Source organism: Ursus arctos, unplaced genomic scaffold (assembly GCF_023065955.2).
Source record: "Ursus arctos isolate Adak ecotype North America unplaced genomic scaffold, UrsArc2.0 scaffold_17, whole genome shotgun sequence".
NCBI lineage: Eukaryota > Metazoa > Chordata > Mammalia > Carnivora > Ursidae > Ursus > Ursus arctos.
Genome location: NW_026622841.1, coordinates 53,341,409 through 53,368,307, shown reverse-complemented (window position 1 = coordinate 53,368,307; position 26,899 = coordinate 53,341,409). Strand labels below are relative to the sequence as shown.

The window sequence follows — 26,899 nt, the reverse complement described above, 5'->3', positions numbered from 1 at the left end:
CTGGGGTATGCATGTATGCATTGTCAATGTGACTTCCAAAGTTTGAGTCAGGTTTACACAGCCACCGTGAATGAGTGAGCTTATTAATTACCCTGCAGACTCATTTATGGTGCTTTTAAACTTTAAAGTTATTAATTTAATAGGCGTTTCTGCTACGTTAAAAATTATTAGTTTAATAGGCATTTCTACTACATTAAAAGTTATTAATTTAATAGTTATTTCTTTTTTTAAAAGATTTTATTTATTTATTTGTGTGGGGGTGGGGAGGGAGAGGCAGGCAGAGCAGGGAACCCCATGCGGGGTTCAATCCCAGGACCCTGCGATCATGACCTGAACCGAAGGCAGACGCTTAACTGACTGAGCCACCCAGGCGCCCAATTTAATAGGTATTTCTGCTACATTTTCATGGTACATTGCTAAAGTGAGGCAGTACTGTATAATGGGAATGCATGGGCTAGAAATTTTGTTTAAATCCAGACTTTTCCAAATGTGTGACTTCTGTAAGCCTGTTTCCTGTAATTATAAAATGAGGTTACAAATCTGATATTCAGTGTTGTAAAGAATAAATGGAAACATACACATTCATACATATACTCTCACATCATGTACATGCATGAATACACACACACCCCATAATTTTGGTACCCGGCATATAATAGGTGCATATTAAGTGACAGGTCATATAGGATCAAATATATGTTGTATATTAGTAATGTGTGGCAGAAGAATAATAATTGGAATGTTTTGCTGTAGCCACTGTGTATATAGTGAAAAGAAATGGAATTTAGGATTTACAAACCTGTGTGCCTATCTAATACTTTATAAAATGAATGTTGTATCTGTAGAATGTTCAAGAAAATTGCATAAAAAATAAAGAAAATTCAGTGCCTGAGGCAGGCTGTTTGTAATTGGTTCCTTCTCTCCAGGAAATTGAGCAACGAGTTGGTCAAAATAGGTATCTTCGAATTCATTTTTAAAGCCAAAATTATTATCTCACCTGCCTTCCTTCCCTTTAATTCGTTAAACAAATATTTAGGGCAAGTCATGGTTATAGCTCCAGGGATACAGTGATGGACAAGATCAACGAGATCCTTTCTTTTTAGGAGTCTACATCCTCATTCTATACAAGCAATTTGGTTCCTTTAAGTTGGCGTGAGTCCCCCTAGAGTCAGTGATGATGAAAGTCCTGTGTGTGGCCCCAGGTATTTCCTTGTCTCACTGGCTGGTACGGTGTGGCTGACTGGTCCTCTTGCTTTACAGAAATACGGAATCCACGGAAGGTTGTTATTTTTGATATCATGTTTTCTTTTTCTGGTAAAACTTAAAAGGGTTATTACAGACTTATGTGATCATCAGAGATGATCATAGATATGATTTACTTCTGGTGAAATGACGATATATAACAATGGGAAATATGATTAAATTGAGAAATTACACACAATCTTTTTAAGAACACAGCTGTTGTAGAAAATGAGGTATCTATATTTGCTTTAGAGGCAACACTGCCGTAATGTTTTTTTGTAAATCATATAATTGTAATGTAGTAAAATGCTTATGTGAAAATAGGGATGTTGAATAATCTTACTAGGGTATCTTCAGGGTTTGTCAAATTGCTTTCTCTATTTAGAAAAATAAAATATCTCCTATTGTGGTAGAAATGGCAGTAAATCTGTAAGTGCTATAATGGTTGAACAGACTGTAAGCTCCTTGATGGAGATCACACTATGATGTCTCATTATTTTCAAACAAAGCAAAAAAATCCATTGATGACAATTCTGTTAGCCTTATTTGAAGATTAAAATGCTTTTCAAAATTCTCATCTTTAGTCAGTGTATTTCTTAGCAAGAACATGTTAGTGTGTTGTAATTGATGAATAGTAAATATTAATGTATATACTCTGTGTCTGTTTCTGAACTTTAAATTGATATGATTTTTTTTCTTTATAATCTGAGCTTAAATTACTCCCTTTTGGTCATTATATACATGTGTATATCAAAGGACTAGTATATATTCTTTGTTTATTTTTCTCTACTGGATCAGGGACTGAGTTATATTTCTGTTTCAAGGGACAGCACACTTCTTATCATATTAAGCTCATCGAATATTTTTTAAATGATTAAAAGTCTACATGAATTCTTCCTATACAACTTGATGGATTTTTAGGTTTGTTATCCTATCAGGTTGCTTTATTGTCTTGAGAGGTTTCAAACGTTTGACTTAGGGGTGCGTCTTACCACCTGTCACTACCAGTGCTAGGCACTTCTGACCTTTTACCATCTGTACCTTCTTCTGGAACAGTTTACAGCAAGATGAATGTTAAAACTCACATAGCGCTTTCTGGCCAATCTGCTCCAGGATGTGTGTATATGAGTGTGTGTTTGTGAGTGTGTGTGTGTGTGTGTGTGTAGCAATAATACTTGTAGAGAACTTTAAAGTGGTAGAAAGTAACAAACAAGGAAAGAATTTTGCATTAATCCTACAACCCACATATAGCCACTATTAATATTTTGCTGTGCCTTTTCAGTTGCTTTTCTATGCGTGTGTATTTGTAATGTGTGGGTCAATATCTGTGCATAGTGTGTTGCACAAAGAAGGTGCTTTACACATATGCTGAATGAATGAATGTCTCAATATATGTAAAATTTATATTTTAAAATTTAGGATAATATAATCTGTTTTATGTTTTATGTCCTTACTTTGATTTTACTTAATCTAGAAAATTCTCAAGATATTTTGTTACTTAAAAATAGTTTTTGATAACTTCAAAATCATATGTTTATATGTGCCTATGTATATATGTACATGTATTATAGTCTTTTTTGACCTTTCTGTCATATTATTTTGTGTTTTTGCTGTAATAATGTTCTGATGTATATTTTTACTATCAACTTTTATCATGACTACTTAGCCTGTTAATCTTAGAGGGGGAATTACTGGGACATAGAAGTAGAAACTTAAAATTATCAACCCTTTTCAGATTTTTATTATTTAAAAATGATATTTTTATTGAATTACAAAGGATAACTATTGATCTAGAAAATGTGGAAAGCAGAAAAATAAAGTGCAGAGAAAATAGGGAAGAAGCCATAATCCTGGCAGCTAAAGGTGACTTAACTTAAGATTTTGATTTACATAATTTTAGTCTTTCACATTTTGATTACATATTTTAACAAAAAGGATCATTTTGTTTTCTAAACTGCTGTTTTTTTCCCCACTCATAGTGTATCATTAACATAGTCTTTCTCTGCCATTAATCTTCTATAATGTAATTTTACAGCCTATTATTAAAATGACACGTCTGTACAATGCATTTAATTAACCCCCCTCTTGATGGACCTGTAGTTTGTTTCCAATGTTTCATTATTATGAGGAGTTCAAGGATAAAAACCCTCATGTTTGCCTCTTGGGCACATTCACTGTAATCGCGTTAAGACAAATTCCTGGAAGCAGAATTGTTGGTTCAAAATATATGAATAATTTTTAGGGCTTTTGACATATTCCCACAGTGCCTTCCAACAGGTTGTACCAATTGACATTTATCCCCAAAAGAGGTATGAAAGTGCAAGGAGATTATACAGTTATTATCAGGTCATTCACCTTAAAATGAACCAAATCATGTTTTAAAAACCTGTACCTGTTTACTCCTCTTTGAGAGGAGTAAGAAATGACCCATTTTACGTGTTATCACCCATTTAAGTTTCTCGGTGGTCTTCCTCCCGGGCGTGGGTGGGGGTATATTCACAGGCTTGTTCTGAAACAGGAGAAGCTGCATATGGACTGGTCAGATGATTTCACTCAATGCTCATGGAAAGTGAGAGATAAGGTTTTTATTAGTTGCTGGGTTGCCTGATTACCTATTTGATGAATCAGCCTGCTTGTTGAGTGTATCTTCAGTTAGATATTATTTTTCTGTCACTAATTGTTTCAAGAAAAGTCACTGTTTTCTTTTCCAGTGCCTTCCGTGGCTGCACAGGAAGCGTGGTCGTGGGAGCAGTACTTGACAGAACAGAAGGCTGCAGCAGCTCCCGTTGAACTGTTTTCCAAGGTGAACCACTAACAGTCTTAGTTTTGGCAAGGAATGAACACTTAAGTGAGTTAATTAAAAGGAAATCATTTGCCTACACAGACCACCCAACTTATTTGATTTATAGGTTTCACTGGAAAACAACAAAGCTAATGGAAGCCTTAGTGATTCAGAATGTGTGCTCTGGAGCTGGACTCCCTGGGTTTGAAACCCAGTGCTACTACCTTCCAGCTCTGTGACCTTGGGCAAGTTGTTCTGTCTCTCTGTGCTTCAGTTTCCTCATCTGTGATATAAGGAAATTACCATACCTACCTCTGGGGGTTGCTGGAGGATGAGCTCAGTTGTCCATGTAAAGGGTGTTGAATACGGTGTGCACATCATGAGCAATACGTGCTAGTCTTTCTTTGTATGAGCAGGTATTTCTTGCACAAGACCACCCAAGGATCAGGTTCGAGGGATCTGTTTTGATGTGTTGCATGGAATTTGTGGGCCAGGCAACATGTTGGAGTAGCCGGTGAAGCCCCATCACGTTCCACCGGACTCTAATGATGCTCAGAGCAGCTTGTGTGGGCTTGCTTGACACTGACTATTGGCACGGGGGCTTGTGACTTCAGGGGGTTCATCTTTACCCAGGGTACCAAATCTTCTGCTACCCTTTCTATTCTTCTTGGTCTTTGTTTTCAATATTTCAGGGGAGTTTATATAAATAATTGCATCAGATTTGCATAATTATATTGCATTTTTACCAGCAGTAAGAAGCTAATGCTTTTTATTTGCTTTACTTTTCACGACATTTTGTTAAGTTACATCTAGTAGTTTTTATTATGCAAAAGGGCTAGCAATATTTTAAAAGATTTATTTTTTTTAGAGATAGAGAGAGAGAATGCAGCAGGGAGGGACAGAAGGAGAGGGAGAGAGAATCTCATTCAGACTCCCCGCTGAGCGCAGAGCCCGACGTGGGGCTCAATCTCACAACCTTGAAATCACTCATGACCCTGAGATCAGGACCTGAGCTGAAACCAAGAGTCAGATGCTCAACTGCCTGAGCCACCCAGGCATCCCAAAAGGGCTAACAATTTTAATCCTGGCCGTGGCAGTAGAATGGGGGAGAAGTGAAGCAAATAGGGAAAGAAAAAGATACCAAGTGCTGGCAGCTCACATTTAAGAAATACTAAATATTTCATACTCAACCCAGTCTTCTCATCAGATGCCTTTATGGAGCTTTGGAAAACCCAGACGCACGGGTATTCCTGAGACCTATTAAATTAGAACCTCAGGGGGTGGGGCCCGGCACCCTGGAGCTTGAGAGCTCCTCGGGCTTCTGTGTGCAGGATGGAGGCCCGAGGTGGTAGTAGCTTGTAAGAACGCTACAGTCCCTGCTCAGGCAGGAGTCGGGTCCCTGCTGACTTGTGATGAGACTGTCACGTGATGAGACCTAGAGTAAGTTCCCCAGGTAGGGGGTCTCTTCCTCCTTCTCCTTCCTGTTTCTTCACAGCATCTGTTCTTTGTGCTCCTGATCAGTCAATGTTGAATGACTTCTGGGTAACCTCTTCTCACTTCTGAACATGGAAGATCGTTACGGAGAGTTGGCTCTGACTGGGGCAAGCCAGTGCAACCTGCCTGTTCTCTCTGTCCCTGGGCCCATCTTGGGCCCATGCTGTGTGGTCAGTGCAGGTCAGGAGGGTAGAGTAGGCTGGCCCCAGATCCAGCTAAAGCCTGTCAGGAGCTGTGAGCCCCAAGGGCAGATGTAGTCCAGGTTCAGCCACAGGACACAGGCCAGGCTTGTGACCCAGTGGCTGGGTGTAAATGGATCACCGTAGGGTCTCAAGGCAGCCAGAGACCACGAAAATATAAGAACAGCCGGTGATTGAAGTCAGGACTTCCACGTAGCAAAATTGGCCAAGAGTGATGCAGGGTCTTAGGAATCAGGTCCCTGTGTGTCCTCAGACCAGGGTCCTCTCTTACCTCCACTGAGGACTGAATCATATGTTGGCGTGGTAAGCTGAAATGGGCTTTTGTTTCTGGAGCAAGGCAGATTTCAGCTAATGGCAGAGAGCTGTTGGGTTCTGGCCGGTGCCTGCATTCTTCCCTGCGCTCAGCCAGTGAGAGGATTAACACGATTTCTGGGTTTTTCCTCTAGGACACTTCAAGGTCCATCAACTAGCGTGAGAACACCTGCAGAACAGAGAATTCCCCCCCCCCCCGATTTTCCCTGGTGACGTAGTATTAACTGAAAAAACCACCAAGGGGGCAAATGTGAGATTTCTGTTCTTGAAATAAATCCCTATTTCAATATTGGGAACTGTGTAATAGTACGTTATGGGTCATAGAACTTTCTCCCTTGACTTTATAGAGATCTGACAAAAGAGGTACTGACGAGCACTAAGTGAGGGAACATGTGGCATCGTAAAGGCAGGGGTGGGTTCCCTCTGGAGGGTGTAAGTAGAATCCATGACTGTCCACAGAGTAGAGATGAGCGTTGGGCAGGGGATGCAGTCTCTGAGGATCCCTTGGCTAATAATACTTTGAAATATGACTTTCTCAAGCTTGTGGACTCTAATTTTTGCCAACTCTGAAAGTGACCATAAAGTATGAGCAGGTGAGAAAGTGGACCTGTCTGACCTGTAGGTGTGCCTTTGCCTTCACTCAGAATTTAGCAGTCAAGCTACTGACGTTTTTGAGGCTCTGTCTGTACAAACCACCATGTAAGATCTGGACTGAAACACTAAGGAGTTCATGACATGGCTGCTTAAAATCGTGCCATCTAGTTGGGGTATAAGATATGCCTGAGAGGGGCGCCTGGGTGGCACAGCGGTTAAGCGTCTGCCTTCGGCTCAGGGCTTGATCCTGGCATTATGGGATCGAGCCCCACATCAGGCTCCTCAGCTATGAGCCTGCTTCTTCCTCTCCCACTCCCCCTGCTTGTGTTCCCTCTCTCGCTGGCTGTCTCTATCTCTGTCAAATAAACAAATAAAATCTTTAAAAAAAAAAAAAAGGTATGCCTGAAAACGGGACAGCAGTGTGAGGTAGAATGTTCATTGTCAGCAGAATGTACAAGTAATGAGTTTCCCAGGCATTCCACGCAGAAGTGGCGTCTCCTCCAGCCCTGAACGAGGAGGAAGCAGTTTACCAGTTATCAGGTCTGATTTGTCCTGATGACCGGAGATGCTTGTGTTCAAATACGGTGTTACTCTGACTGGACATTTATATTCTAAGATGAAGTGGCGTGGTTTATAATTGAAAATAGCCTTCAGTAGAATAAAAAAGGCAGATAACTCAGGCCAGTCTTCCAAGAAAGATGATCAGATTGAACTCAGTTTTGGAGTGACATTGTGCTCTTGACTCTTACTGTCCATTTTAATTGTGTAAATATTGTAATAATGGTGTTCAGGTCAGCCTGCTGAGATGAAGCTTTTCACCTTTTGACAGTGAAATGTTGAAAATAAAATGAAACAGTTTTCATATCCTGATTGGAAACTTATTAAAAAGATACTGAGTGTTGCTTTAGTTTTACTATATTTCCATCCTAATATTCAAGTTTTAGAAGGTGTACCAGTGACACACAGACACACACGTGGTCAATTCATCATGCAAATCAGGCATGTGTTCTACGAAGACAATGTGCATATGTATATGTATATTTTGTGTGTGTATATTTTTAAAAGAGTATGCTTATTTTATTTGCACACAAAGGGTTTTTGCGTATCTATAGGCCTATTTTGAATTTCTTTTTGTACAAGACAAAGTAAAGTGTTTTATAATTTATGGTTTATTTTACCATCTGGGGTAGTGAGTGTACAAGGATATAAACACCTTCTGTTGACAGAAAATATAAAAACATTTTCTCTTCGTTACTGGTGAAATGTGCCTATCCTGATTTGATTCAAACTTTAAAATATTTTTTCCTTTGGTTTTGAAGTTGGTTCTAAAACTTTCCTCTCTTATCTCTCCCTGCCAGTCATCTAAGCATCCGCTGTATCTCCCTGAAGCTTTCTTCCCACCCTGTTGCCCATCACAAGTTCAGATATGCCAACCTGGAATTCAAGTCCCCACAGTCCAGCCCCATCTGCAGGTGCACGTAAACACAGAGCTGCTTCTGTGCTGGTCAGGTGGACCGTGCACTGCCTCCTGCTTGTTGCTGCCCTGTTCAACTGTTCAGAGTCTTCATCCAAGTGTGAGGCCTCTGTGTCTCTTCTTGTTCTCTGAACTTCCTAGTTCCATGTCCTCCTAAAACCTTCCCCCTTCATGAAGCTGTCCCAGCCTGTGCACTCTGACCTGTGGACTTGGCAGCCTCTGAGTACCCGGGTCCTCCTGGTGGGAGTGAGGCTTGGGGGACAGTGTAGGACCAGTGTGAAGGCAGGTGCTGCCCCTCATGTTATCTGACCATGAGCCAAGGGGACCTCCACCTGCACCTATCCCAGCACTCTGGGGGCAAGTCTGACTGAGGGAGCATAGCCCTCCCTCGCCCTAAACCGACCTTGTCCCACAAACCACACATCCCAATTGTCCTTAGTCACTGGCCTAGAAAGCTCTGCTTTTTATGCCCAGCAGATGTTCCTGTTTCCCCAGGAGTTAGACGGCTGAGCAGATAGGCTAAATGCGTGCTTGGGCCCCTGCAGGTCAGGGACACTTGAATTCATTTTAAAATGATTGATATTTCAGAACAAGATGAAAGTCATCATGGAAAAGCTAAAACTCTTGGACTTCTCTGTGTGTCTTTATAGTGTAGTATATAATTTAGTTTGTCTTATAGTCAGGGGTTGTTTTCCTTTTCCTTTTCTTTCTTTCCTTCCTTCCTTCCTTCCTTCCTTCCTTCCTTCCTTCCTTCCTTCTTTCCTCCCTCCCTCCCTCCCTCCCTCCCTCCCTCCCTCCCTCCCTTTTTTGCTTGTAACAAATTACTATAAACTTAATGGCTTAGAATAATACAAATTTATTATCTTAAAGTTCAGGAAGCCAGAAATCTACAATGGGTTATCAGGGTTGTGTTTCTTCTGTAGGCTGGGGGTGGGGGGAGAATCGATTTCCTTGCCTTTTGTAGCTTCTAAAGGCTGCCTGCATTTCTTAGCTTGTGGGCCCACATCACTCCACCCTCTGTTTCCATAGTCACATCTCCGTCTCTGGTCTTTTGGCGTCGCTCCTGCAAGGACACCTGTGATGACATTGGGCCCACCTGGATAATCCAGGATAACCTCTCCATCTCGAGATGCTACTACACTTAATCCCATCTGAAAAATCCCTTTCGCCATGTAACATACCATATTCACAGGTTCGGAGATTAGGACATGGCTGTCTTTGGAAGCCACTGACCACAGGTGTCATCTCCTTTCCAGTGCTGTGCTGCTCTGTCCCTGCCCCTGGCCTGAGTGGCTTCTCATGGCCAACTCCCTCCTGTCATTCTCCTATGACCTCTGCAGCACCCCCTGTGGTAAAACAAGGGATGTACTGGGGTGTCTGGGTGGCTCAGTTGGTTAAGTGTCTGACTCTTGATTTTGGCTCAGGTCATGATCTCAGGGTTGTGAGATCGAGCCCCACATCAGGCTCTATGCTCAGTGCAGAGTCTGCTTGAGATTCTCTCTCTCTCTCTCCCTCTGCCTCTACTGCCACTTGCTCTCTCTTTCTCTCAAATAAATAAATAAATAAATAAATAAATAAGTCTTCTTATAAAAAAGCCAGTGATGTATCATCCTTAGTAGCTCAACACGCGGTGCCCCCTTTCTCGGGTCAGCACGCCCAGCTGCTTCGCTGTAACCTCTGCTTCCTGAGAGTGCACCTTGGCCTCTACCAAACTCACTTCTGCACCCTTCCAGGTCAGGGGGCCTAGCCTCTTCCTGCCGCCTGCCTGCTCCTTAGTATCTTGTCACTCTGCACCCAGCCCTCCCTCCCTTGAGGCATATGCTGTCTCCTCCCTACGCTTTCCACTCTTGTTACTTCATGGGATTGTGCATTTGTGCGCATGTGTGTGCCTGTGTGCATGTGTGCGCTCGCGTGCAGCCCTCCCTGAGCCTCCCCTTTGCGTCTGCCCGGGTCTCCTGCTCATCCTTGGACATCCTTTGCCCATGTAAGCCACCCAGTACCTCGCGCGCCTCCACCTGAGGGCCAGACCCTCCTTCCCAGGGTAGTCCACCTGCTTCCCGCCACACTTGCGTCAGTCAGAACTGGACCTCTCCTGCAGTGTGGAACTTTCAGTCTCACTGTCTGATCCCATCCACTGCCCTTGCCGCCCTCTCTCTCCCTTATTCTCACAGTACCAATTTTTCCTTTAATTAAGACTTGTGGTTGATTTGTCCTTTTTCTTCCTTCTGGCTTCACATCTTCCCTGGCCAGGCTAGACCCCCTGGTTCCATCATTTTAGCCATGCTCTTGCCAGAATCTTCAACTGCCTTGTCCCCCTGTCCTCCTCTCCCCACAGATGCCTGCCAAAATCCCAGCTTTGGATGAATCACATGTGCCTTCTAACTTCTAAGCTGCCAAGCCCTGCTAGAGAAAAAGCACAAAGCCTTGCGGATTGGTGGCACTGTAGACCGACAGTCTCTACTAAGAGGGCAGTGCCTGGCCGTCCTTCTGGTCCTCAATCCGAGCACTCCCTGCTTCCTAGGAAGGCACTTCTCTCAGGCATCTGCCCTCACTCCCAGCAGAAGGCATCACTCCCTTAATGGATGCGGGGCAATCTACCTCCACTCCTTGCCACAAACCTTCATCACACCTACTCATATCACTTTCCCAGGCTGAACGGGGACAAGTACCCTCCTCCTGCCCCTCATCCCTTTACCTACGCCCTGTAACCTTCCTGTTTCTGCTTTTCTAGAGAGAATTGATCAACGACCTATCAATCACCTCATGTCCTGCTTGTAAGTCACCTTTGCTTCTCTTTCAAGCGTGTGTGTCTGGAACATAAATACACCTGTCTGTCCCATCTTTAAGAAAGCCTATTGGCCCTTGGTCTTGCATTCCCCTTAATAGCTCATCTCCTTAGTCTGCTCTAGCTTCTTGAAATGTTGGCCTGCATTTTCTCTTTTGTTCATTTTCTAACCTTTTCTTCCTCTGACTCTGCATCCTGGCCTTTACTCCCACCACTATCTGAAACTGTGCCCCCAGAAGTGTGCCCCCACTCTCTGGCCCCCTACCTGATTTCAGAACCACACACGTCAGGCCTTGGCTTACACTCCCTCTGCTCCAGGACACTCTCCGCTGTCAGCGGCTGCTTCTGCTTGGTCCCGGTCACTGCTGGCCAGGCGTTTCTGAAAGTCCTCTTCCCCTGGGCTTCAGTCTTAGGACCCTATTCTACATGGCCCCTGGGGCATCTCATCTACCCTCTTTACTTGAGTTCCACCTAAACCCAGTGGAGATTGTAACCTCCTAGACCTTTCTCTTGGTCCTCCTACCTCCTCCTGTGGCCCACAGCTGTCTTACACTCAGCACATGCAAACCCGACTCCCTTTCCCAGTCTGCCTTCGTGAGTCTGCTTCATGGGGTCCCTGTCCCTGGGAAGGGCCCTCCACACTCGTTTTGTGGGGCCGGCTGCTGTTCCTCCTGTCTCTGCTCACATACGTCTGCTCTGGTTTTGCCCTTCAGCTCCTTCTCGGTGCCCCTGCCACCACTGCCTTCATGTAGGAGTAAGCCCCCATTTTATTTTCATAGCAGTTGTAACAACAGTTTTGTAAATGATCTGTCTCTGTCCAGGCCAGCCCCACCTTTAACCTTCCTGCCTACAGTTGCTGGAACGATCTTTGTAAACCGTGGTTCTGTTCGTTATTTGTGTACGTAGCATGTCTGACTGCTTTTGTGTCGTTCTGTGTGATTATATGTAGTGTGTTTTGTCTCTGGGTAGAGCTGTAACTCCGTGAAGACTGACTGGGTTTCTTTCTTTTTTTAAAATTCCTCTCTGCTTTGTGATTCTCTGGGAGAGGTGCACTTTGGAGCATCTTTTCATTGGCTCAGTGCTTGTACACGTGCTGCCTCGTTAAGTCCTTTCAGCTTCCTTCCCTTCACTTTATAGAAGAAGGACTCTGTGATGCGCTTCTCTCTTAGTTTGTAACTGGAGGTGGCGGATAATATCACTCGCTTCTTAGAGACTGTTAAGGAATTACGTAAAATGTATATAGTGTTTAGCCCGATATAATGTCTGACAAATAGTTCACTTTATTAGATGCAAGAATTCTTAACATGACACTTCTCAGATTCTAGTCTTTTGCTCTCCCCGGAACCTGCCCTTCTTGACAGCATTCGTTCAGAACCCTAGCCAGGACCCCGTCCCCCAAGACTGCGTCCTCGTCGGTACTGGCCTCCTTTTGATCACATCAGTGCTCTTGGCTGCTCCCCGTTAAGCATGGCCTCCCAACTGAGGTGTTCAATTTCAGTCTCCTGATTTCCTGTGTGTCAGGGTGAGTGTCCAGTCTGAAAAGCACCCATCATTTCATCTGAAACCTTAGTGCTGGCGGATATGGCCGTTCCACACCTTCCATGCTCGCTGTGATGCTGGCCCTCCTGCTTTCATGAGGAGAACAGAAGTATTTCTTCAGTTGCTCTCCTTTGTCTCCAAAAACAAGGCAAAATCGTTATGTAGATTTTGGCATTTCTGCTTTTTCTCCCCCTGCTTTCCTCAGCGGGATCTTTATCTTGGACACTCCATAACATGTTCTTGTATCATGCTCTGTCCTTCCACCTTTCTAAAATCTGTAGTAATCTCTTATGATTTGGGAAAGAAATAGTTTGTGTCCTGATAAGGAAATTTCAGCCATCTGTAGGAAGATGTGGTGGTGTTGGAGCGGGGGGTTCTCTCGGAAAGAGCTGGGAGTAGTTGGGGAACAAAGACACCTTCCTAATTTAACCTCCTCATTGCCCTAGATATGACAGCCTTATTTGAACACACTCCTGTTCTCTCTCAGCCTTCCTTAGTGAAGTCCAAGTGAAGGAAGAGTTTACGTTCTCTCTCTAAATTTAACTTCTGTGCCCAGACCTGAATTATATTTTTAAAAATCTATTTTTTAAAATATGCCAGTACATCAGATAGAATCTGAAAGACCCATATCTGTGTTTTGTTTTTGAGAAAGTCTGGATTTGTGTTTAGGTTTGCAGGTGCAGAAAGATGCTGCCGTGAAAATTCATATTTGTTATAACCCCCTGTAGAGAAATTTCAGACAAGTAGGACCTTTCCAACCAAAACAGTTTAGTCAGATGTCAAGTTTTTTTGTGCTTTGAGCATGCTTCCAAATTACTTGATAATCACTGAGAACACTATCATAGTTCTAATATAGATCCTTCTTAGATAATACTTTAAATATTAATCATTAGCCACATGATGACCATGCATGGCTTTTTTAGTAGTTTAAGCAAAAATGAAATACCTCATTATACTATGAATTCTGATATGCTTTGAATCAAATTATAGTCTCAGTCTATATGCTCTTTTTATTTATTTAAAGCGTGTGTGTGCTTGTTTGTTTTCCTGTTTGTTTTTGTCTTCTATATGTATTTTGCTACCCCCAGTTTTAAGATAACTTCATTGATATTTAAGAGTTCTCCCAGGAAAGAACGTATTTTGTAAAAAAAAAAAAAATACTATGTATATTATAGTCACATGTTTGATTGGGGCTTAAATCCTAAGGCATATTGGGCAGAGAAAGAAGTGTGTTTTAAAACTAGACTGTAGACTTGCTACATGAAGTCATTTAAGCTGATTAATGTCTGGGGCTCTGAAGAACAGAGAGAATTCTCATTCATGTTCATTTCTCCTGTTCTCTAAAGCTGTAAGTTCTGGGGCAAAACTGAAGATACATCCTGATCTTGCAGCTCAGATATTTTTCCTATTCTTAGAATCCACTTCTTTGTAATGGTGGGATTCAAAGTACCAGATGCCTGGGAAACAGTTTAGCAGATCTGAAGTGGTGAGGCTGGACACTCCGATCAGAGCTGCTTTCTCCTTCTTGGGAGGGGCTTGGAGCCCCCGTAGAGGCTGCTTATCTGCAGTTCCAGCTGGAAGCTGAATGTCATGTTCCAAGATGTTCAGAGGAAGAGAAATTAAAAGAAGAAAATAGTGGTATTCAGAATCAAGAGTAGACAGTTTCCACAACTCTTCTCCTACAGTTGAAGCAAATTTATATTAGAAATATCTTTGTCTTTTTACCCTAGGAGGGTTTAGTCATCTAGGAAAAAAATATGTGGGCTTATCACTTTAGACACTATACTCAGAGATTTGTGGAGTCTACTCATGTTGGCCAGTGAATTATCAGACAACTTCAGAAGTTATTTTCAAAAGTTCTTTCTGTGCAGTCCTTTATTTTACACTGTGTGGGTTTTTTCTCTTTGTTCCTAAAGATCTTTGTTGGTGTAAATCCAACAGTATCCCACCCACTCTGCTGTGTGCTTTCTTTTTGTTTCTGAGACTGTAATTCAGTCAGTGGGTAGTTTAGGGTACCTGGATACACACACACACACACACACACACACACACACACACATCTCAGCCAAACTTCCTACTACCAATAGGTCAGTAGTTCTGGGGAAATGAGAATTTTGCATCTGAGATTATAGTAGAATAGATTCACAAAAAAGGAAGAGGAATTGTATCCACTGGCATATTAGCAATACTTTTGTTGTGCCATGAATTCTGTGTTCTCTTTTTGTAGAATGCTTCTTGGTATAATCTTGGCAACAGTTTGGGATACAGAATTAACCTATGAAAAATGTTCAAAATAACAAGGAAGTAGTCTCTAAAATAGAGTTTAAAAATACACAATCAGCCATCCTTCACTGCCATCTTAACTGAAGCCTTGCAGCAAGTTATGTTTAATTATGTAGGTGAGGATTTTTCCCCATTAGCCTAACAAATAGATGGCAAAAATAGGCATCAGTTTGAAAAAGCAGGATTTGAAGCATGCCTTGTTGCCTGGCCTGTATACCCACGATGAACAGCTGCAGGAACTGCTCGTGTCTGCCTATCGAAGGCTCCTAAATATGTTGTTTAGTCAGTGGATTGATTAATGACAGATTCCCTTAAAGGACAGCCATCCGGCTCTTAATCTTTTTTTAGGTATTAGACCCTTTTGAACATCTAATGAAAGCTATTGGTAATCTCCTTAGAGAACTGCTTATATCCATTTGCGCACAAAATTTTAAAATTTAGGAGGTTTCTAGAATCCCTGAAGACATCATAGATGCCCCTCCTGCTCTACCATCGAAACCATGGACCCTATCTCTGTCCCACCATTAAAATAACTACATTAAGATGTAGTTTAAACAAGAATAGAAAAAAATGTGTATACGTACGTGATTGTATGCTATGTGTGAGTGTATGAGTGTGTATCTGTTTCTATATCTCTGTATCTCTACAGATACAGGTGTATTCAAGGTCTCCATTTTCTCTGTGATTGAAACAAGAGAAAGCCAGGAGGAATTCTAATATTCCTGGGAGGTTCCATTGTTAGCTCAGGTGAAAATCATAAAGCTCCCAGAGGAGAAAGCAAGGAAGGAGTTTCATAACCTCTCATAGCCTGCCAGTATTAGCAATGAACAGACTTTTAAGATGAAAGATTCATTGCAAGATACTGCACCCGGGGGGATGTTGAAGCTATAGTAATGCACTAGAAATCTGGAATTGAAAAGTAGGTACAAAAATGTCATTGTTCATGAGCTGTCTATAGAGTCCTTGAAGGTATCAGTCAGTATTGATAACATTATAAAACTAACACATTATGGAAAATCTGGGTATTTCTTCCAAGCCTGAAACCTGGGCGTGAGTTGAAAATTCCCTGCCTTCTTTGTGCTCTGTCTCCCAGCCAGTCCTCGGGTACTCCCCGTCTTTCCTCCTCCGTAGGTACTGAACCCGCCCCTCCTGCCTGTTCTCCGTCCTCTTCAACACTTGTCCAGGCTCCTGCCATGTTCTGGAATGGAATGTAACTTTGCAGTGATGCATGCGACCAGGGTTTGAATTCGCGTTCCGGTTTTTTACTAACTAGCTGTGCAGGTGGGGTATTTGTGAATGTCTCCGAGTCTCAGATGTGACACAGGGATTGTAGAGCTCCAGTACAGGGGATGTAAAGGCTTCCGTGAGCTGAGTTAGATGCTACACATGGCACGTGGCAAATTCTCAATTATCGGTAGATATTAAAAAACCTCCTTAACCATCTTCCCTATTTCCAGTCTTGCTATTTTTTAAATTAATTCTCTACACTGCCACTAATAAGATCTTTATAGAATGCAAGAATTTTTTTTTTCTCCCCTCTGCTTGAAAACTTTTGCTAGTGTTTCATCCACTCAGAACAAACTGAAAGGTCCTTCCCAAGACCTTCTACAAGGCTTCTTGTGAACTGTGCCCAGTCTTCTTGCCCAGCATCGTCATCACTTAATTTGTGTGTGTGTTGATTTTTTAACTAATTACAATGCCATTTAAAAATTCTAGCAAAACGGAGTAGAAAAATCAAAGGCTTTCTCTGTTGGTTCTTTTCTCTGGGTGAACCGCTCAAAATAATTTGACATATATATTTCCATGTCTGTATATATTTAGTTACATAGATAAGTGAATGAGGCCTATATAAATAGTTGTGTTTTACTCATCGAGTGCTAGCTTTATATTTATTAGTATGTCATGGCTCTCATGACACCTTAGCAGACTGAGGTCTATGTCTTGCTTTTTTGTTGTTGTCGTTGTTAAGATTTAATTTTTAAGTCCTCTCTACACCTATCATGGGGCTCGAATTTATAATCCGAAATCAAGAGTCGCATGCTGCACTGACTGAGCCAACCAGGTGTCCTGATCTTGCTTTTGTAATAGCTGCATTGTATTCCATTGTATTGTGTCTGTTTTCTCTCCATCTAAAATTATTTTTACATACGTTGTTGTGGCAGGCATATAATTGAGTTATTCTCCCCAAATGGATTGTCATGTGTATGTGTCCTAATGACATTTATCTTGGTTTTCCTGACTTAAAATGCCACCTTTACTTTGTATTAAATTCTCATATGACATTTGGGGATCTTTTAATGGTCAGATAGCACATAATCAGACCACCAACTTTAGTTTTTTTCTAAACCCATTCTGAGTTTTAATTATAAAAGCTTAAAAATGTTGCAGTCTTTAGTCAGTGAATGGGATGGTGTTGATTTACTGCACTGACTACTCGCTCATACGCAAAGCCAGATACACACACACCGTGGTCTCAGGCACATTACATAACCTCTTGTGCCCCAGTTTCATTATCTGCAAAATGTACGTAATGCCTATTTCATTGGACTTTTATGATGACTTAATGAGTTTGTGTTTTTAAAGTGCTTAGATCAGGATTTGGCCCAGAGTTAAGTGCTACGGAAGTGCTTTTGTATGAAAGCCATCTGTATATGGCCTGATAAAGGATAGCTCAATCTTTATACCTATTCTTTCTTATTCCTTATTCTTCATTTTTGCTTAGTGAGATAATTGTACCTAACTATGGCTGTGATAGGGAGTGTTTGGTGGTTCTTCATATAGGTCTCTATTGTCCTGGATATACTGATCAAACATAAATTCACATTCCTTTTGTTTTATCAAATGTTAAGCCAACAAAAATACCACACTCAAACCTGGCAGGTGGACTGTCTTTACTTCTCGTAACTTCGCTTTGGTTGTATTTGTCTTAGGAAAATGTTTGTGTTCCCTTTGGCAGTATTTGAATGATTTTTTTTTTTATGCTACCAATAACGTGATTGTTCTTTTTTTTCCCCACCGAGTAAAGAGAATCATCAAGTGTTGACCAAGAGTTAAATTCTCTGTGGTTAAGCTGTCTATATCCCAGTTTGCCTACCTAACACTTCTTGTGATCTCGCCTGTCACATTTAAAATTGTGACATTTCAGCCTATGAGATACACATTGAGACAGTATGAGATTTTGAAGATGTTGCTGAGATAAACCTTCGAAGAAGAAGACCACTGGACTCATGGCAGTGGTCTTTGGCGTTATAAGAAATCTCGTTTCATCATCTGCATATAAAATTTATATGAACATCTTTCCCTTTGACAGTCGTCATGTGAAGGTTTGGAAACCAGCAGCCCGTGGTCCTGGGCCAGCCCTTTGCATGGCATGCTGAAAGTGTGTGCTTGGGTGGCTGTGATTTCCTTGCATGCCTAATTTCTCCCATTTCTCTGGATACTGAATTAAGATCAAGAAAATATTGTTGCCTGCCAACTCTTGCCTGTGAATAAAATAGAATGCCTGTGGGCTTGCGGATAGAATCTTCCATTTTGAGAATTGACACTGCCCTGTAACACATATCTAGCTACTGCTCTGCGGGTGCTGATGGCCACCAACCTTCTGCAGTCTCTGCAGAGTGGCTCAAAAGTAACCAGTACAGGCATAATCTCTCTGTTCTTGTGATGAGGCTCTCAGTGATAAACAGAGCGAAATGTCCAGAATTTCTCACACGTATCTACCAGGTGTCCAAGAGCTGTTTACATGGTGCATGTGTGGCTTTGGAGCAGAGATCTACTGGCACACACATGCGACTGTGCCGTATGCATTGTACTTCATAAAGGAATTTCGCCGTTAGCCTGTTGCTTTTCTCTAGGCATGGCGTTTTGTTTTGTTTGGTTTTTTTTGTTTTTGTTTTTCTTAATGCTCAGACTCATTTTATTTTTTAATAATAGTATGTAATTTGTACCTGCTTTTGCTATGTGGTATAGAACTTGGAATAATTCTTCTGTCATTAGTGACAAAATTCATTATTTTGCAAATGTCTGGGGAAAGAAAATGATGAAACAGAAGAGCTTAACTTCTGTACGCAAGAGCACATGGCACGTCCTTGGAAATGCCCTCATGGCCTTCCGTGCCCTTGAGCCGGGTTTTGTTTTGCTTGTGTTGTTCCCACATCTGTCCTCTAATGTGGAACAAACAGTTGACAGGCTTTCAGAAGATTTGGGTCCTTAGTTTCAATCTGCTACTAAATGGGTTGTGTGACCTTGAGAAAGTCTCTCCACCTCTCTGGCTTTGAGTTTCTTTATCTCTCAAAGTTTTTTTCAGGTCTACAGACCTTATGGTTTTTTATGATTGAAATTAGCAGCCTATGGTTTGCTTTAGCGTGTGATTCCAGTTCCCTTTTGTCACCATAAAATAAATTTTATAGCATGGCTATCAATTATGTTAATGAAATATATGATTTTTAGAAAGGAAAAATTAAATCTGCTATGAATAAAGCATTAGACAGCAAAGAGACTGATGAAAGACAGTGCTATTTCTTACTCAAAGCTGCCTTCCAGATTGCTAAAATGAATGTTTTGTTTTTTATTTGAAACCCTCCAAAGAAGCCGTGGCTGTTGTAGCAATGTCATGTTCCTTGCAGTGTTACCTAAAGCTCCCAAATTTCCCTCAGGAAACCCTCTGAAAATGCCAACAAGAATAACATTGGTCATCCTAACTCCTGCTGTGAATTATTGCCAGTGTCTTGAATTTATCATTTAATTGTGAAAAGAGGGCATAGACTGTTCCATATATTACTGGTTCCTCCCCGTCCCCAGTTTTGTATCTTTCAGTTTTGTTAAAACATGAACAATGTCCTCTCAGTTTTTACAGCTTCTTGAATTTCCTCTCGCATTACTGATACAGTCCCCGTGGTCTCTCCTTCCCCTTTGCTTTCTTATCAGTGTTGTGTGTACGCACGTGTATGTGTGTACGGGGCTTCTGAAGTTAACCACGAAATTTCTAAGCAGTGAACAGGAGGCAGTCACATAAAACCTGTTATATACAGTCTGCTGGGAAACAGAGTAGATGTGAGAAGAAGGCTGGGGGAATTAAACACACACATGACATTTATTTTTGCAGAAATAAAATATTCCTGAGAAATCATTCATTCTTGCCATTTCATTTTTGGGTTTCGTCATCCTTTAAGTTTTTCCTTGGAAGCTTCTAAAATAATCTGTGAATGTTCTTAACGCCATTTTACAAGCCAATTCATAAAGATTTAAAAACAATTTCATGTTCATATAAAAAAGGCACACACTCAACTGTAGAAGGTTGAGTAAACTTTGGTGCTTACACAGAGTGGAGTATGATGCAGCTGTGACAAAGATTGTGGGCCATTGCTGTGACCTGATGTGGAGTGGTTTCCAGGGGGTGTTAGGAAATTAAGAAAGCCGCATGCAAAATAGCATGTATAATATGCTACTTTTTGTGTGAGAAAGAAGGGAAAAAATAAGACAAAACATAAACATAGCTGTTTATTTTTACAAAAAGAAACCCAGGAAAGATAGACTAGAAAAGAGAGAGGTTGGTTACCTCTAAAGAGGTGGGATGGGCTGGATAGGATATGGGAGGAACAGATACTTCTTTGAGAACCTTTTTCTATAACTTGACCTTTTGGAAGCTTATTAACATTCTACAAATTAAGAAATAAAAATAAATCATTAAGAACTGAAAGCACATTTAAATCAATGAACTCCACCATATTTCAAATGAATACATTAACTGCACTAAAGAGAGAGAAAAACATGAATCCAAGTAGGATATGAACACAGTTTTTAACTGTATACGCCATTCATAAATGGCAGAGCAGGGAGGGAGAATTGCAAACAAATCCTGAAATCTTTCTGTAGATTTGTTTATTATAGTAGTGTGGGTAAAATAGTCCTGAAACTATAATAGATATGCTATTGGATTTAGTATATGAGTCAATGTGTTGACCTGGTTAGAGGAGAAAGACAAAAATGGATGGGAAAAGGCAGAATGAACCCTTTGGGGATGGGCTGAAATTAGGTATCTGTATGAACTTAGGATTTGTAAAATATACACAAGAATGCACATATGTATGTCTATGTGTAAATGTTTATGTAGGTATGTATGTGTGTTTTTGTATGTAACTATATAGCGAAGGACTTGACAACACTGTCATTGTGTGATCAAAGTCAGCATCACCAGTGAGGGGCAGCATGGGCATCGTGCGGTCCAGAGGTGATATCCTGAGGACACATCATCACCCATGTAGTTACTGGCAAAGAATGCATAACCTGAATCTAACGTGGGAGACATCAGACACAGCCTGAATGATGAGCTTTCTATTTAAAAAAATGGAGGAGGGGAAAGGCTGTTTTCTTTAAAAATGTTGATGTTATAAAAGATAAGAAATAGTACGGAAAGGGTTCCAGATTAAAGGAGACTAAAGAGACATAGCAACTAAATTTAATACCTGACCCTACACTGAGTCCCGTTGTGGAGGGGAAAATGTTATAAAGTGCTTTATTGGATAAATTGGAAACATTGGAAGATTAGTTAAAAGTTTATAAATGTTAAATTTGTGGAAGTTGATAACTGGACTGTTGTTACGTAAGAGAATGTTCCCATTCTCAGGGAAATACACTGCCTGCTCTTAAGGGAAAATTATTTAGTATTTAAGGGTAAAGGGCAGTCAAATGACTCAGAAACAATCATATATACATGTGGATGTGTATCTATGTCTATAGCTGTCTGTAGGCACAGATACAAGAGAGAGAGAGAGCGCAAACAGAAATGGTAAAACAAATGAAGTTTCTACTATTGCTAACAATAAAGGAGCCCAGGCAAAGGCTATGCATGTTCTTTGTATTATTTTGTTCTTGAAACTTCTCTTTTAAGTTTGACATTATAACCAAATGAAAATAATTTTTTTCAAAAGAATAAACATTAATATGTTAACCAGTAATAAAGGGTAATACAATTAGTGATTAAAAAGCAGCTCTTGTTCTAATAGAACTAGATTTTAATAATCACTTTCTATTAGAATACTTATAATTTATTTGCAATTAAGAATGAATTGACTAGCAATGCTGAATCTACTTAAAACTGCTCAAAAGTAATAATAATTTAGCAAGGCTGTGGGAAACAATGCTAATATTAAAGAAAATAATATGAATGGGAACATATTAGAAAGTCTATTACAAAGTAGATTCCGTTTACAGTAGCAATAAACATTAAAAGGTATACAGAAATAAATATAAGAAAGCATTTTTGAAGCCTATTTGAAAATTTTAATAACATATGATGTCAATTTGAAAATTTTAAAAACACCTTGGACAAATAAAATGAGTAGATTAAATGGAGAGGGAACAAGTTCCTAAGTTAGAAGACTCAATAATGATAAATATTGCTCTTCACATAAAGTCATAAGCCAATAAGACAATGTGATATAGGCAGATATACCAATGAGCAGAATAGAAAGGCCAGAAGTAGTCCTACAAATATGTAGAAACATGATATAACAGGGGTAAATTTGCTGATAATGAAAGTATGAACTATACAAAAAATTTTGTTGAATACTCTGTTTTCCATATTTAAAAAAATAGATCCTACCTCACACCATAGAACAAAATTAATTCTGGTTGCATTGTAGATTTAAATATGAAGAACAGAAGTTTTAAAAGAACACAAGAAGAATGTCCGTGTAACTTCGGGGTCATGAGGAAATTCGTAGGTTAGATGTGCACACTGTACTGGAAATAATTGGTATTTTGCTACATTAAAATAAAAAAATTTTCTCTCCACAAAGTCATCATAAAGCAAGGAGCCAACTCACAAACTGGGAATACGTGATCATTATAATCAACAAAGGATTATTTCCAGAGTGCAGGAAGAGCTCCCTAAAATCACTAAGGAAAAATGGGCAAAAGGAATAAATGGGAGTTCACAGGACATGTAGTTTCTCATATGAACTGTTTCCTGAATAATGATAAAATGATCAAAATGATCAAACCATCTCTGAGGGCCAAATATAGAAAAACAGCCCTCGATCTTTAGCTGTATCAGTGAGCTTCCAAGCCTATACAGTAAGTTCTTGATTGTATGCATAGCAACACCAAGGGTTTTTATATCAAATTGTGAAGATATTTCGGTAGCTAATGTGATATCATGAAATTTTGTAGGACCAATCCTTTCCGGAGCACGAAAATGGTTTTCAGGTTGGAATGAGATTAGAAGGCATTGACCCCCGACATCCATCTGTATTCTGTGTACTTTCTGTAGCTGAGGTAAGAGATGGTGTTATTGTCTTGGGCTGAGTGCACAGTGACAGAAGAGAATTTTCTAGAGAATAATGAATTTGAGTGCTCTCCATTATAAACAAGTTCCCGTACATCATGGATTTATTTTAATCAGTGATGGGTGAAATATGTTTCTTAATGAATTTTTTTCCTTCTCTGAATATTAATCTTTTAATAAGTCTCTCATCACTAGCAGTTACCCTTGATTCAGTTGATAAATAGTTCTCATCTGAGGTTGGTAACAATCAGTGAATCCCACAGTGTTGCTTTTATCTGTTAAAAGAGACATAATTATTCAAGTTTTAGCTGAACTGATGAGAAATGTATATGAAAAATATCCATGCACATGAATTATCTATTTATAAAAATATAAGCATTTTATGAAAATTACGTAGAGTGAAGAGCCATTGATGAAAGTAAATGGCTTATAAAATGTAATATTTACAAACATTTTATATTATTAAAATGATGGAAGACCTCTATATTTTTAATCACATCATGTAAAAAACCCTATTCACTTAATTTACTGATTGATTATAGCTATTAAACTTGCATAGCATGTGTTAAGGATGTATTCTACACTGTTTTATTATTTCCTTTATTGAGTATGCTGGATCCATATGTTAGAGTGGAAACGAACGCATCCTCATTTTGGTTTTGCTCTGTACTTTAGCTTACAGTGTCGTGGGACAGCAGGAAATGGGGTTTCTGAGAGCAGTATTTGACAGGTATTGAATGAACAAATAAAACTCTTCCATTGACGGAGACGTAAATTGACCTCCGATTTCTAGACTGAGTAAAAGGTTTAATTTTTTCACGGAAGAAATTCTGGATACTTGGAAGATCGTGTCTGTCGGCATTTTGTTTTATATCTCTAGATTTGCTTTTTAATACAAGCGCGTGTGGATGGAAGGATTGGTTCATATTGTTGATGGCACTGACAGAATATATGAATATTTTGTTAATTTTGTGTACCCTGCAAATGCATGACACTTAATGAAGGATTGCAAACATTCCATTTTACAGGTGTGTGGTTACCGCCTCAGACTTCACTTTGATGGTTATTTAAGCTGCTATGATTTTTGGACCAATGCCGGTTCCCCTGACATTCATCCAGTAGGGTGGTGTGAGAAGACCAAACATGAATTGCACATCCCTAAGGGTAAGCCGGGATGGAAAGAGAGTCGGTTTTATTTTAACAACATTTCATGAAATACTAACAAGAGAGCCTGGTGTGAATTGATTTTCACAATGAAAGCTTACCTCCCAAAAAACAGTAAGACTACAAGGATACCATTTTTAGAAATGAATAAATGTCTTTAAAAGAAAAGCATTGGGGCACCTGGGTGGCTCAGTCGGTTAAGTGTCTGCCTTCGGCTCAGGTCATGATTCCAGGGTCCTGGGATCGAGCCCCACGCCCTGCATCGGGCTCCCTGCTTCGCAGGGAGTCTGCTTCTCCCTCTCCTTCCTGCTCGTGCTCGCTCTTTCTGTCTCTGTTGCTATCTCTTTCTCTCTCTCTCAAATAAATAAAATCTTAAAAAAAAAAAGAAAAGCATCAATGACTGCTTATGTCTAATATGCTGATAAGGTACCTATGGCAGAAATAAAATCTTGTGACAACATAAAGCTTATTAAACCTTAGAAGGAATGAAGAAGCTAATTTTACATCATGGTTGAAATGAACTATTTCACTTAGTCACTGACGCTGTATAGTGAGGAAACTTGAGTCACTGTATATCGTCTGTTTCAAACAAATCATGGAAAAGAGGTAACTATGAAAGAAAAGAGGATTTCACTGTCTGCTTCTTTTTGACGGGAATCAAAAATCTCATATTTTGTCTCTTGTTGTGTGTGAGAGGAACCTGGGCCTGGCAGATGTGGCTGAAGCCTTTTTTATTTGTTGTATGCTGGCGAGGTGAGGATTTGATCAGTTGAGATGCCCGTGGGCCCCTTTCCTTGCTCGGCAGACCTCTGTGTATGGTGCCCTGCTTGGATGTTAGAGTATTTGATGACAGTGGCACTTCTGGAGTCAGTATACAGTCATTTCACTGACCAACTCAGAGTGTCCTTTCGGTATCCGCCCCTGAGACCAGTGGCAGAATCCCTAAGATTTCCGGATTTCATGAAAGCTGGTCACGGGCTCCTTCATTCAGTAGGTCTTTATGGAGCCCTTGCTGCCTGTAGGCACTGGGAATAGAGCCGTGAATAAAATAAACCATCTCTCTCTTTACGGGGCTTTCATTCCAGGGGTGCGAGGAGTAATAGACCAAAGTAAGCTATGGTGTCAAGCAGTGACAGGGTTGGGGGGCGGGGGACAGACAGCTTGCTGAAGAAGGGCATGAGATCGTGATGTCCCACAGATAGGGGGATGAAGTGAGGCTATCAGTGAGGCCCTGGCTAAGAGGGCTTTCAGAGAGAAAAGCAAGAGTAAATGCCCTGGGGCTGGAGCCTCAGGCCGAGTTGAGGAATCTCAAGGAGATCAATGTGGCTGGAGCAGAGAAGCAAGGGCAAGAGGTGGGAGATGAAGTTAGCGGTGTGGCCCTGAAGTTAGAGGCCGTGCAAGGAGCCTGACTTTTATTCTATGTAACCCTCAACCAGAAACTGTTTATTGAGCCCCTCTTGTTTGGGCCAGCACCCTGTGTGCCACTTTAGGGCACATGGAGGAGAGGATCAGTAAGAAAGGGGAAACCCACACAGACAAGCAGCAGAAAGCTGTTGCCACCAAATGGTTTGGATTGTGAAGGGGTTTCTGTAATTTTCCCAAGTGCCTGGAACCCTGGATTGTTGCATCATCAGGACCTCTGAGGTTCTCAGTGACATGGCTTCTTCAGGAGTGGTGATGAGCTCAGGAACTTTTGTCTCTTCCCTTTGCCCATTTTGGAAAGCCTTACTAAGAGATGAGCCTGCCATCAGGTCACCACGGGACCAATTCTATATCTTAATGAATTTTAAAAATTTGTAGGGAATGATACATGATGGGAAATCACGTCAACAGTTTTGAATTTCATACGTTAAAAAACATTGAAACAATTTAGGGATTTTAATTTAAATCATTTGTGGTCTGCTAAAGGACATTGAATTTATAACAGAAGACTGAAGAAGGCTAATATGTTGAATATGCACATGGTTACATCCTGTGGGTATTTTGAGTAATCCGCACTTTTTTTAGGTTATAGAAAAGATAAATTTGTTTGGATGGATTACTTGAAGGCCTGCAAATTGCAAAATGCTCCCAAGAAATTATTCAGAAACAGAAGTTCTGTAAGTATTTTCTTCCTCAGTATAAATCAGATTTCTACTTGAGCTTAAATTTCTTAAAATTCACTATATATTCTGTTTTATTTTTTCAGAATCCTTAGCTTCTTAGGACTTTTCTCACTTAATTTGTCAGTTTCCTATAGGCATATTCCCCCCCACCACCACCAAATGTACAATTAAATACTTTAATTAGATGTGGGGAGTTGAAGACTTTATATTTAAATCCTGCTAAAATTTAAAATGCCTTTTGGAAATGTTTTTTCTTTTTGCTTCCGGTGAGTTACTCCTTTGAACTTAGCTTTGGTGTTCTGAGATCAGTAGATACCACAGGTAGACTTTGAATAAACCCAGCATAGGTGGATTTACATGTAAGGAGAGTGAGGGTGTCATTTCCTACAGATTCAAGGAGCGTATGAAGATTTGGGTAGAGCACACTTGTTATACCATCGGTGTTCCCCACAACCTAGCAGCTCTTCAGGAGAGAATGAGAATAAGGTGCACCCCCTGCATCCTCTGGGCCCCTGTCTGTCTGGGCCCACAGCGAGGCCACACCAGGGAAGGGGGCAGGGAAGCCTAGTGTTGCCCTGCCACCTGCTGGCTGTGTGTCCCTTTGTAGGACACTCACCCTGATCTTGAAATCAGTGTTA

At 40.7% G+C, this 26,899-nt stretch overlaps 1 protein-coding gene across 5 annotated transcripts in view; it reads left to right on the top strand.

The window, feature by feature from the left end:
• Positions 1-26,899, top strand: part of L3MBTL4 (L3MBTL histone methyl-lysine binding protein 4) — a 416,634-nt gene that overhangs the window by 128,101 nt on the left and 261,634 nt on the right. For all 5 annotated transcript variants that reach the window (XM_026496009.4, XM_026496008.3, XM_026496010.4 and 2 more), the window contains 4 exons: positions 3,954-4,045; positions 22,878-22,982; positions 24,021-24,156; positions 26,164-26,255. In XM_026496009.4, coding sequence (XP_026351794.2) covers positions 3,954-4,045; positions 22,878-22,982; positions 24,021-24,156; positions 26,164-26,255 — 425 coding nt within the window. The remainder of the gene's footprint in view (positions 1-3,953; positions 4,046-22,877; positions 22,983-24,020; positions 24,157-26,163; positions 26,256-26,899) is intronic.